This window comes from Chiloscyllium plagiosum, chromosome 14 (assembly GCF_004010195.1).
Source record: "Chiloscyllium plagiosum isolate BGI_BamShark_2017 chromosome 14, ASM401019v2, whole genome shotgun sequence".
In the NCBI taxonomy this organism is placed as follows: Eukaryota; Metazoa; Chordata; class Chondrichthyes; order Orectolobiformes; family Hemiscylliidae; genus Chiloscyllium; species Chiloscyllium plagiosum.
The window spans coordinates 24,844,697-24,858,134 of record NC_057723.1 but is presented as its reverse complement, the minus strand read 5'-3'; the positions used below and the strand labels follow the sequence as shown (position 1 = coordinate 24,858,134).

General features: G+C 39.4%; 1 protein-coding gene across 7 annotated transcripts in view; it reads right to left on the bottom strand.

Annotated features, from left to right (window-relative positions):
* atp10b (ATPase phospholipid transporting 10B) overlaps positions 1-13,438 on the bottom strand; it is a 268,819-nt gene that overhangs the window by 24,108 nt on the left and 231,273 nt on the right. For all 7 annotated transcript variants that reach the window (XM_043703360.1, XM_043703365.1, XM_043703361.1 and 4 more), the window contains 2 exons: positions 11,533-11,659; positions 8,269-8,453 (listed from right to left, as the gene is read on the bottom strand). In XM_043703360.1, coding sequence (XP_043559295.1) covers positions 8,269-8,453; positions 11,533-11,659 — 312 coding nt within the window. The remainder of the gene's footprint in view (positions 1-8,268; positions 8,454-11,532; positions 11,660-13,438) is intronic.

Sequence of the window (13,438 nt, the reverse complement as noted above, 5' to 3'; positions counted from 1 at the left end):
AAGTGTTCTTTGTTTTATCCACTGTAAGCTGTTGACCCTGACCAAGTGTTGCATATGGTCACATTCTGAGGTCCAGGGCTATGTGCTGAGGGACACAGTAAAGCCTGGGACAGCTGCTGCCAAGACGCAATGGGGAAAGACCATCATCTAACGTCATTCTGCCAAAATATAACTAGGATCTGTTCAGCTGTCAGACCCTGCTGGCGTCTCTAAAGGAACATAAGTTTCCGGTATAAGAATAAAATATCTTTTTTGTTGCAACTGTAGAGAATGTTTAGGAAATGTCAAAATTCTAATTTTTTTTCTACAAAGTCTGTACATAACTGGTTTCCAACATTTGTATGTACTTATAGATGATTTTATGAATAAAGAATACTTCTTAAATATCAAAAGAAGGCCTTTGAATCTGCTAACTTCTCATCATGAACATGGCACCTTACCAATACATTGGCAGGCTGCTTTGAAAGTACAAACTTGCATTGCAACATACACTGGCAAATAGCATTGAAAGGCTGCAGCAGCATCATTTTGCAGGTGGGGACAAGCACTTAACTCATGGATTGGACCAGGCTGCATTACAGGACTGTTCACTTGCTCTCTTAGTGTTTGCTCACTCAGCACATATGTACATGCTTGCAGCCTTTATGCCTTGCCTGCCATGCCATGCCAACCAATTAGTGAATTAACACTTCAGCCTGAACTGAAGTCTATCAGGACTGCCATATTGATAAGCTAATTGGTGCACGCACACAGCCAGGAGGAATCCTTCACAATGGTGGGGACATCTTACCGGACAAGCTAACCCCTACAGCATGTGGCAGCTGCCTGTGTAGTAATCACCCACCACACGTTTATTTGACCAAATGTCAATGTCGTAAACTGGGTCAGAGCTGGTCCTCAGTCCATTAAAGTGGGACCACTCTTGGTCAGGGAATCCCCGTATGATCAGGCATGGGCATATTTCATACATAGTACAGGGACATAACCAGAACCAGTCCTCAACTTGGGATGTTCACTGTCAGAGGACAGATCTAACTACAGTCCAGGAAGTGGGCAATAGTCTATTGTTAGAACTGCTTTGATTGACATGCATAGGTTAGAAAAGATGCAACATCTGCTTGCAAATTCATTAGAGCTCTTTGTTGGCATTTCCCTAAAAGTTTATGAATATGCCATTGTGATTGCTTGACACAGTTTCAAAAGCCAAAGCATAATGTCAACAAGAGGTTTTGAGTTCACCATTTGATTTTGAGTTTAAAGCGTCAATTAAAGGATTTGCTATCTTTGATGTGAGGTCTGAATATAAATACATTTTTATTCATAGATTGGCCACTTGAAATTTAAAAACAGTGAATATGTTCTATAAATGAGAAGTTTATTTTTTAAAGTTCAGTGCCTAGAACTGAAAGCTGTAATGAAATGTTAGAATTTTTTTTTTGATCTTGCATTTCTGAGATCAGTGCATGGTGAATATTAGGTGTGTGGTTATGGAAGTCACGTGGAAGGAATGAGGCAGATGGTGAAGAGGGAGTAAGGGGGTGTTGGGTGAGGACTAGGGGTGTAACAAGTCCTAAAAAAAGCAGGGAGACAAGTCTAAGAGAACTGAGGAGGCCACTTGCCCACACCTATTGCTACATTAGAGTGGTGCAGTGTCCTCATTTCCCCTCCCCCCACTTTACCCCAGTTCCAATCTTCCAGCTCAGCACCATCCTCATGACTGGTCCTACCGGCCAATCTTCCTTCCCACCTATCCGCTCCACCCTCCTCTCTGACCTATCACCTTCATCCCCACCCCCATCCATCCATTGTACTCTTTGCTGCCCTCCCCCCCTCCTCTCTGACCTATCACCTTCATCCCCACCCCCAAAAACCTACTGTACTCTTTGCTACTATCTCCTCAGCTTCAACCCCCTCCCATTTATCTCTCCACCCTGAGGCTCCCTGCCTTCAGTCCTGATGAAGGGCTTTTGCCCGAAATGTTGATTTTCCTGCTCCTTGGATGCTGCCTGACCGGCTGTGCTTTTCCAGCACCACTCTAATGTAGACTCTGATTTCCAACATCTGCAGTCCTCACTTGTGCCACACCTATTGCTACTAACACTCTGTTTAATGACCAGCAGGCCCAAAACTCTCCTGCACCTGAAGCCGAATCCCCTATCCTGCAGCAAATGTTGTACATTTTTGGATATTTTTTAACCAAGGCAGGTCAGGAAATTTCCCAATCTGAGCTACCTGCTTTGTTAGCCAAAGTCCAACCCTGAGATTCTTTCGATGTCACAATACTGACAGAGCCTGTAATCTCAGTTTGGAGCATACAAAAGCACAATGAAGGTAAAATGCTTGCTCTGAACTCTTCAATCTAAAGATCTTTTGTTTTATAAAAATCATCATTCATTGGGGAATCGATAAATCTGTATCTATATAATTTAAAATAATTGACAGGAGAATCATTAGGCAGTTGGGAAATTTGTTTCACTTTCAAGAATTTCAAAACCAGATGATGCTAGGAGTTGGCAAGCTACTGGCCTGATGAAAGGTTCACTTCTCCGTGGGACAATCGTTCAGTCCTTTACTTGGCATGTTCACTGATGTGACACATAACTTCAAAATGGTAAGTACAAAATATCAAAGGTGTGCTTCAATTAAAAGAAGCTTACAAAGCTTTGTGAGCAATTTTCAAGCCAAGAGCAAGTTGGCATACATTAGAACAGGAATGTAAATGTAAGCAGTTTAATCTGCAGCATTGCTGGTGAAGGCAGCCCTTGGCTCAGCTGTAGAGTTAAAATAATGATTCACATCTATGTAGAATTGTTCACAATGTCAGGACATCCTCAGATACTTTACAACCAATGAAGTTCTTTTGAATTGTAGTAACTGTTCCACAAGCATTGTAAGATGGGTTCAAGAGATGCCTGAGGCCTTTTCGTTTGGATTCCTTGAAACTTAACAGAAATACGAAGCTCTTCATTAGGCTGAAGACTGTTTTCTTGCTTGCCTGTGAACATGCAGACTGTTGAGGCATCCCGAGGAATTGATGCAGTTTCAACATTACAAAAAAAAACTGTGGCCTACACCTTCATTACAGCAGAATCGTGTATGTGCATTTTCTTAAACACAGAAAATTGTGGCAGAGAAGGAGCCCATTTAGCCCACACTATCTGTGCCACCTGAAAAAGCAAATAAGTCTTAGCCACTCTCCATCTCTTGCTCTGTCACCCTGTGGCATATTGGCACCTCCAGTGTATGTCTAAATATTTTTACTGTGATGTCTCTATTGGCCTTGACCATCCTGTTTTGCAGTGGGTTCTAGACAGCTACTAGTGAAACAAATTTCCCAACTGCCTACTGATTCTTCTATCAATTATTTTATCTTTTATGAGAGAATATAAGGAGCAGGAGTAGACCATTCAGTCCCTAAAATCTAATTTACTATTTTATAAAACTGGCTGATCTGATCCAAGCTTCAACACCTCCTGAGTGCACCTTTCATTGATTTTTGAAATATTGAGGAGATGAGGGTGACTTTAAAAACTTCCAGTGATCTAGTATCCACAACTCTCTGGTGTAGAGGCATTTATTACCCTCTAAGGGAAGGAACTGTTTCATTGCTCATTTTTAAATAAGAGTCCCATTATTCTGTGACTATGGGTGGAACCTTATGAGCAATACAAAGAGATTGATGGCAGAATTGGTGGGAAGATCCAGCAAAGCCCATTTTGACGTGGAGAGCAACTCACCTTATCTTTCCACAAGCTGTGAGGCAAGATTCTTTGCTGGAGAATGCTGGTTTGCCAATTATGAGGAATCATTCTGCATTAAATGTCTTGTTTACAATCCAACACTCTCATTAACATTAAGCTTTATGTCATACAAAACTTGCCAAACAAGCCAGAGTTTGAGAACGCATGGGATGGAAAAAAAGTCAGGTACCTAATGCTTGCTCCAAATGACTTCCATGTTGCATTCAATCAAAGTGCAGATCTGGGAACAATTCACAGGCATCAGACACACCCACCCCATTCACAGACTGGTATCCAGGATCTGTCAAGCCACATGACTATCATGGCAAGTCTCCGATATACTGGCTGGGTACTCTGGAAGCACAGGCACTCTGGAAGCTCTGCAGGGTGCACTGGCAACTAGCTGGAAGATTGAGATGGTACATTTTGTGTGCAGGATCAGGTTGGAACTCAGAAGCCCTCACTTGCTCTCCTAACATTCAGTGCCTAGCTGGACACTTGCAGGTTCCATGCCTTCCATGCCTCTCCCTATCTCTCCCTATTAACTCAGCCACACAACCAGGCAGCTTGCCTTGCATCATAGCAGTGCTCAGTCAAGGGGGGGTGGAGTGGAGGAGGAGGGGGAGGGTGACAGCTTGCTGGCAGATTATAAAAATGCAAATTCCAAAAGACCTGACGACACAAAAAAGATTGTACACAGCCTTAAATTAACATTTATGGTTGAGTAAAACCTGGCTCCTTGGCTGGCTCAATTTTCTTGCTGCACTGAAATTCAAACTTTAAGAAACTGGTAGAAATTCAGTGTATGAAGTGCATGCTGTTAAGATCTTTACCATTATTTTGCAAATCAACAGGAGAGCAAATCGTTTTTTATTCATATTGGGTCAAAACTCAGTTGTACTGGATACATTAATCAATTTAAACTTGGAAAGACTGTGAACAGTGATATAGTGAATCAGCTGTGTTGTACGTAAAGGGCCACAGATGGTTGGGATAATAAAGTTATTGGGAAAAGACAGACAGTTAAAGAAAAGAACGGAAAACAAAATAAAAATATATTGCGTTGATTAAAGCATTGTGTTTTGATCAAACAATGTTTGAAATAATTTTGATTCTCTTCATTTGGGTTACATTAAGTGACACCTGAGTGAAAGTACTGCCTTACAGCTGCAGTCCATCCCATTAATATTGGTAAAGTGTATTTGTTTTGTGGAATGTATAAAGTTACAAAAGCATCACCATGCCTGTTTCTCCACTTCAAAAGAAGCTGTAACAATCAGTCTCCCCTCCCATTCCACCATCCCCCACCCTTGCTGTTTCTCACAACCCTCCATGTATTGCATCTTCAGATATTTCTCCAGTTCCCATTGCAAAATTATTATTGATTCCACTTCAACTATCATTTCAAACAGCACATAAAAACTATATTAATTTTTTTCCACATATTTATTTTGGTAATTTTCTTAGTTGCTTTAAATCTATGCCCCTGGATATTAATCTTTAAACCAGTAAAAAATGGTTCCTCCATATTGACTCTACTTAAATAACACAAGATATTAAACACTTTTATTTCAAATTAACCGACTCTAGGGAAAGCAACATAAGTATCTCCAACCTCTCCACATAACTTTCGTAGTATTTCATCATTGTTACCATTCTTGGCAGCACGCTGGCTCAGTGGTTAGCACTGCTGCCTCATAGTGCTAGGGACCCAGGATCGATGCCAGCCTTGGGTAACTATCTGTGTGGAGTTTGCACATTCTCCCCGTGTCTGTGTGGGTTTTCCCCGGGTGCTCCGGTTTCCTCCCACTGTCCAAAGCTGTGCAGGCCAGGTGAATTGGCCATGCTAAATTGCCCATAGTGTTCGGTGCATTAGTCAGAGGGAAATGAGTCTGGGTGGGTTACTCTTCGGAGGGTCGGTGTGGGGCCGAAGAGCCTGTTTCCACACTGTAGGGAATCTAATCTTCTCCCCTCATGAAGGCCGGGAACACAGCAGCCCAGTTCTATAGCACCTAATTAGTGCTTTACAAAAGTTATAACTTCAACTATTTTGTAGTCTACTTGAATATGAGATCTTCCCAACATGTTGTACCATGTTTAAAAGCCTTGTATATAAATAAGTGTTCTCTTTTTTCTTTTGCAGCACTTCATAATTCCACCACTTCATTCTAATAGTGCTCCTCATTCTCCTTACCAAAATGATTTCCCATTGCATAGAATCTCTACAGTGCAGAAAGAGGCCATATGGCCCATCGAGTTTGCACCGACCCTCCAAAGAGAATCCCACCCAGACCCACATCCCCGTATTAAACGTATGTAGCGAGCCAAGGGATGAGATTTGAGAGGTCCCTTAAATACTTGTTGAAGCTGAGAAACTATGTTGGAAAGCCGAGGCAGATTTTCCTGAACACAGAGGAAGATTCATTCGCACCTATGCAATTGTAACTACACTCAGCCTCATCAGCCTCATGTTACATAATCAGAGTGCATTATAACATTGTGTTAATTTAGAAAAATGTGCACAAAGTACCAGCAAACAAAAATGCAAAACACCTCCATACATTGTTTCATATGAATATGAAATATTCTCTTACTTTACTTGACTGCCTCCAACTTTATCCCTTCTGTATAGAAAAGTAAATACATTTTAGGCTTTGGTGACAATTACACTGGTAAATGCTTGGCCAAAGAAAAGAAAAAAAAACATTTATTTCATTAGTTGTTGTCAGGTAGGCAGGAATAAAGAAAATATGGAAAAATAAATGGAAATGGTTTTTACAGTCCTTATCAAATATCACATGCTGCTGAAGGTGGAAAATACATAACGCACCAGTAGTGATTGCCTGGGAAAATACTACAGAACTGAGACTGGAAAAAATGCCCTAAGTTTATGTTCCTGATTGTGCAGCATATATTTGTAGCTGCCAAGCAAGGACAGCAACAAGCTCCAATCAAACATCAATGGGGTCAATGGTCTAAAGAGTTGCGGATGGAGTTTAATTTGGATAAACGCGAGGTTTTGCATTTTGGTAAAACAAACAAGGGAAGGACTTATACAATTAAAAGTAGGACCTTGGTAGTGTTGTAGAACAGAGAGACCTAGGAGTTCAAGTACGTAACTCTTTAAAATTTGCATCACATATAAATAGGATGGTTAAGAAAGCATTTAGCATGCTTGCCTTCATTGCTCAGACCTTTGAGTATAGGATTTTGAGTTATGTTGAGATGTACTGGAGTACTGTGCCCACTTCTGATTGCCCTAATATAAGAAGGAGCTTGAAAGGGTTAAGTGGAGATTTATCATGATGTTGCCGGGAGTGGAGAGTTTGAGGTTGGATAGCCTGGGTTTTTTTTACTGGAGCGTAGGACGTTAAGGAGTGACCATATAGAGGTCTATAAAATCATAAAGGGTATAGACAAAGGGAATGGCAGGTGTCTTTTCCCTAGATTTGGGGATTTCAAGACTAGAGGGCATATTTTTAAGGTGAGAGGAGAAAGATTGAAAAAAGACTTGAGGGGCATTTTTTTTACACAAGGTGGTCCATGTGTGGAATGAACTTAGAGGAAGTAGTGGAAACGGGTGCAGTTACAACAGTTTAAAAAATAAGGACATGCAGAAGAAATGTTTGGAGGGACTTCAGCCAAGCTCAGGCAGGTGGGACTAGTTTAGTTTGGGATTATGGTTTGCATGGACTGGTTGGATCAAAGGGTCTGTTTCCATGCTGTGTGACTCTATGGCTCCACTATAACTATTATTAATAGACTTGCTAGAATTGATGACTCAAGATGAAGAGTGCAAATAGTCAGTTAAGTGAATTATCAGAAGCTTTGTAGACACCATGGAACTATATTGCACTAAGCAGTGTAATAGAATGATGAAAGAACAATTTTAGTTGTGGATTAAGAAGCAGTTTTAAAAATGGAGATCACCACTAATTTCTACTGCATGCTGTGAATTGTCTGCTACTATCATAGCACAATTTTCTTTGGATCTCTCTTTTTGCAAGGATGATCAAATATAAATTCAAAAAAATTATTTCCTTGATGTTGCTCTTTTCAACTGTATCCTACTTCATCGTTAAATATTCCCTTCATAGAATGAAAATCCCTGCATAATGATGAGCCTCAGGTTAAACTATCAATATGAAGTGACCTGTTTGTGTCACTTTGAATCTGGAAAATACATGCCTTTGGTTCACTTCAGAGAACTTTGCTTTGAATGGTGCTTGCCAGTTTGGAAAGATGCCTTTCTAAATGTTTGATAAGACCTATGTTTTCAATATTCTGTCAAGATTCTAAAATGTGGTTAGAAGATCACTGTGATGTCTATGCTGTTTGCCTTTATACATATTGCTTATTAACTTTGTATGCTTATTTTGTCCATCTCTGTGCAGAAATACCAAAAGAACTAAGAAAATATTTCTAAAAGTGAACTGTAGCTAAATAAAATCTTTTACATTTCTGCAATCTATGAGGAATTTTGATCATTCTGTTTTGTTGCGAGAATGTTATTACTCTCTGTACTCACCTGGCTTTCATTATTTAGAGTGAAGATAAAGTCCTTTGAATTCAGAAGCTTACATGCATAAGCGATATTAACAGCAGTCTCCTGCTTATCTCCTGTCAGGACCCAAATCAAAATGCCAGCTTCACGAAGGGCTTCAATGGTTTCTGGCACACCATCTTGCAGGCGATCCTCAATACCTGTTGCCCCTTTCATCACCAAAAAATAAATAATTAAAATAAATATTTCAAAAATTCTGAGAATTTATAAGTAAAACCCAATTTGGGATTTTTAGCATTAATGTTTCAATTTCTATAATCATAATTACACTGTAATGTAACTAAATACAGGTTCATATTCATAAAGCAGCATTCTGCAGATACCAAAGATCACCTGCCTTGCTGTGCTTATTGCGCTAATGTCTCCAGTCTTCCTGTGTTTATAGTCTTATTATTTAAACAGATTGTCTATTTACCCTGATTGAAAAACCTTTGTTAAAATGAATAGAAATTCTTAATTATCCTATCTAATTTGCTTTACTACTTTTTAGTAAACTAAAGTTATAGTTATGGGAATTACACAGATTTCCAAAAGTAAACGAGGGAAATAATCACCATGCAATAAACTATCTGTTTTCATGTGGTGTCACACTTGATTTTCGCATAACTTGTCCAGTCTGCTCTGGACCCACCAACTGGCATGGACTGGACTGCACAAGACGCTGCTTTTCTTCACTCTTTCTTTTGTTTAAGTGCGATTATCTGTCTCCAAGTCCTCTCCTATCCATTGAGGTATTGTAGTCTATTTCCAGGTGCTTCTCCTTTCTTGGTTTTTGGGTGTTACTGTCTATTCTGGATTCTCCTTCCTCTCGCTGCAATCTGTCCCTATTTTCTCCTCTCAGCCTCTCTTTTTAAGTGCTGTTTGCCTGCTCACAGATCCCCTCCTCATGCATTCTTTTAGCTGTGGCTATCTCCCTGGGTTCCCTGATTCTTACTTTACTTAAACAAAAAGCGTTATCAGTGTTTCATAATAGTACTTCAATATGTGAGTAACAATCATTTCTAAATTTAAATGAAATCAAATTTTTCACTTTGAGTGGGGAAAAGAAATTAAAACACTAACATTGGTTGTGTTACTATGGACATTGGAAGCTTAAAGGCTTTTTAAGAAGTGCTTAAAAAGCCATTTTTATAAAGATAATTTCACTGAAGGTCATTGATGGAAGTTCAAATTAGCAGCATAGCTGGGAACAGGTAGAGAACAATGACAGTATGGCACTGTTTACAAAGATTGTTGAAGACAAAAAAAACCTTGCTTTTATAATAGCAACTTTCATGATGTCAAGATATCCCAAAGTATTTCCCAAATGAAGTGTTGTGAAATGCAATTACTACTGTGAGGTAAGAAATGCAGCAGCTAAACAATGCACAGCAAGGCCCAACAAACAGTAATTAAATAAGTTAACTGATTAAATACATACATCTGGGAAATAGTTCTGATAAACTGCTGAGGGGCTAGTTGTGTGTCACCACTCAGTTATTTGACATCCTTCTCATTATCTCTCTAAAGGTTAAAATTTTCAAGTACGCAAGTTCTCATTGAATTTTCCCCAAGTTCGAGTAGAAGACTTTCTGAACAGGTTACAGGCCTGCTGTGTCTGATTATACAAAGTTATCTCATGGGAATGCCTGAGTACTTAATATATTTGTGGGAAAACAAACACAGAATAAGAGTCATTCACAACTAAGCCTGCTGACTAAATGTCATGTTCCCTAGATACATTTTTGGCAACAGTATAAACATAACTTATAAAAATGCGTTTATGGAAGGTGGGCAATGCTGGCTAGGCCAGCAGTTTTGGCCCATTCTGAATTGGCCAGAAGGCAGTTAAGAGTCAGCCACATTGCAGTGCGTCTGGAATCACGTCGACTTGAGGTAAATTTGGCAGATTAGATTACCTACAGTATGGAAGCAGGCCCTTTGGCCCAACAAGTCCATGCCAACCCTCCGAAGAGTAACCCACCCCTACCCTACATTTACCCCTGACTAATGTACCTAACACTATGGGCAATTTAGCATGGCCAATTCACCTGACCTGCACATCTTTGGATTGTGTGAGGAAAACAGAGCAAACCCAAGCAGACACGGAGAGAATGTGCAAACTCCACACAGACAGTTGCCCAAGGCAGGAATTGAACCCAGGCCCCTGGTACTGTAAGGCAGCAGTGCTAACTACTGAGCGACCATGCCGCCCCAGATTTCCTTCCCTGTTGGATATTAGTGAACCCAATGGGTTTTTACAACAATTGATGGAGATTACATGATCACCACTAGGCCATTTTTAAAAATTCAATTAAAATTTCATCATCTGCCATGGTGGGATTTAAACTCCTGGCTGTAGAACAGTAACCTGACTTTCTGGGTACTAGTCTAGTGACATTATCACCTCTCCTTTGAATTCAATCTATCAGAAACATAACTACAAAATAAGAGCTTTTTTCTTGCTTAGATGCACCAATATGTTTTGAATGAATATCTCAGAAAATTCTATTATCTCATTATTTGAATCAGCTTAACCAAGGATTTAGCATCTGGTTCATAATGGTCATATTTTATTGCCAGAAAATAAAATGTTTTTTTCTGAATAATAGGGATTTGGATTGAGTCTAATCTCATTGGGAAAGTGATTAGTACTGTGTATTTATGTTGGACTGTCAGTTTAACAATCCAATCATGTGACATGATGATGACATTTAAGAAGGTAATCACTCAGTCTCAACTTGCTGCCTTCTAGAGTGAGCACCTCATAAACAAAGCTCTTGTTGTTTTAAGTGCTATGGCCTCCTCCCCTTGAAACATAACACGTTTAATCTTTCAGCCAGTGATGCCTACAATTGAAGAAGGCATAGCAACATAAATTCAGCTAAGTTTGGATTAAACCACCTTGTTAGTGCAATGCAGGAGGAATTTTATACAATTGGTAGTTGGTAATACTGACACTATGGTCTACAAGTGAAATAAATGTGTAGTTGTCCGTAACCTCAAACAAAATAATTCACCTAATAGCTGTTGAGGTCTGGAATTCAAAGACACGTGAACATACTTCAATACTGTTAATTATGTTTCTAGATCACAGGACTAGAAGTTTTATTGCTCAAAATGTGGAGTAAAACTGAGGACATTCCAAGTTTATCAGACCATTGTAAGATTGACTAAATCAAATTCAACTGTTGAATCAAACCATTGTTACTACAGAACAGTGCATTTATTGATAATCAAGGAAATTACCCAATAATTGAAGATCTGTTTCCAATCGTAGTGTTGTCTCTAGAATCATTGCTTCTCTGTGATCAATACTGGTCTCTGCCTCGTGCCTTAAATCAGCCCATTTTTTGTATTCATTTGTGCTTAAGACCTAAACAAAATTAAGAAGCAAATGGAAAATAAAAATAGAATGAAAATGTTGATATCAATGTAAAACAGGGTATAAAAATAAACTAGAACCAAAAAGTTCCTGGCTACTTTAATAATTTTTGCTATTTGAAAGAATTTCCCAATAGTTAATGTATACTGCACTATATACTATTATGTGACTCAGCAATCATATATCAGATATTGCTATGCATAGCTCCCTCTTTGTTTCTTATGTGTAATCTATAAGGCAGTAGCTTTCTTCTACTTATGGACAACTCATCTGGAATGAACTTATTTTTGCATCTCCTCCTCCCTTGGCACACTTTCTATTGCTTGTGCCCCGATTCCAAGTCATGCTGCACTTCTGCTAACTCTGTAGCTGCAAAGGTAGGCAAAAGGATATCATCAGGAAAATGGAGATTGGCCTTTTAAATAATGGTAGTAGGTTAGCCCTATGGTATAACCACGCCAATTCATCATTCTGCTGTTCATGATGAAGGTTACTGCCACTATCCTTCTTAAATGTAAGAAGCTTACAGGTCGAGAATCCTTTATCTGAAATTCTCAGGACCAACAGTTTTTTTTGGATAATAGCTGTTTTCTTTTTACAGATACATTTACACTGTAGATTCATTTGGGACCTTTGGCAAAAAAAAACTGCACTTGGCCCAAAGGACCTGAAAGGGTTTAAAGCAAAGTATTTTTCCAAAAGGGCCCGACCAGATTCGTAGACATGTTAAATTTAGGCCGTTTGGGAAAAAAAAATCTTTGCTTTTCAGTCTGATCAGGACGAGCACAATTGTTTGCCAAAGAGTCCAAACTCAATGTATCTATGTTTAAGTTTGCTCAAGTTCACTTTCCAAAAGATCTTTGGTTTTGGGTCTTTTTGATTTTTGGACATGCAGATAAAGGATACCAGACCTGAACAGGCCCTGCTTTTCTCATGTAGTAGAGGAAAACAATTTCCAGCTCCAACCAGAAAAGGTAATATCTGTATATACTTTATTTCATGTTGCCAACTAGATAAAAGCTGAACTTGCATAACACATATAGTTACACAGACCGATGTTAGATTTCAATCTTCTGATATCCTAAACTGTTCTGCCCACATGTCCAATGTCCATGGCAGTAGATGGAACTTTTGGTACTCCTCAATATGAACTCTTTCTAATGTATTTACAGCATTGTATCCTCAAGTTTTTATTTCCCTACGTCATTATCATATATTTATGTGTACTTCCATTTGCCATTACCCTTTCTCTCCCAATCTCTAACTTTGTAAATTCAGGCAATCTGGAGGTTTCAGTATTCTTCTAAAACATGATCTCTGCAGATTTGGAAGACCAACAATTTACTGGGTGGAACATAGAACATAGAACATAGTAGAATACAGCGCAGTACAGGCCCTTCGGCCCTTGATGTTGCGCCGATCCAAGCCCACCTAACCTACACTAGCCCACTATCCTCCATATGCCTATCCAATGCCCGCTTAAATGCCCATAATGAGGGAGAGTCCACCACTGCTACTGGCAGGGCATTCCATGAACTCATGACTCGCTGAGTAAAGAACCTACCCCTAACATCTGTCCTATACCTACCCCCCCTTAATTTAAAGCTATGCCCCCTTGTGATAGCTGACTCCATACGTGGAAAAACATTCTCACTGTCGACCCTATCTAAACCCCTAATCATCTTGTACACCTCTATCAAGTCACCCCTAAACCTTCTTTTCTCCAATGAAAACAACCCCAAGTGCCTCAGCCTTACCTCATACGATCTT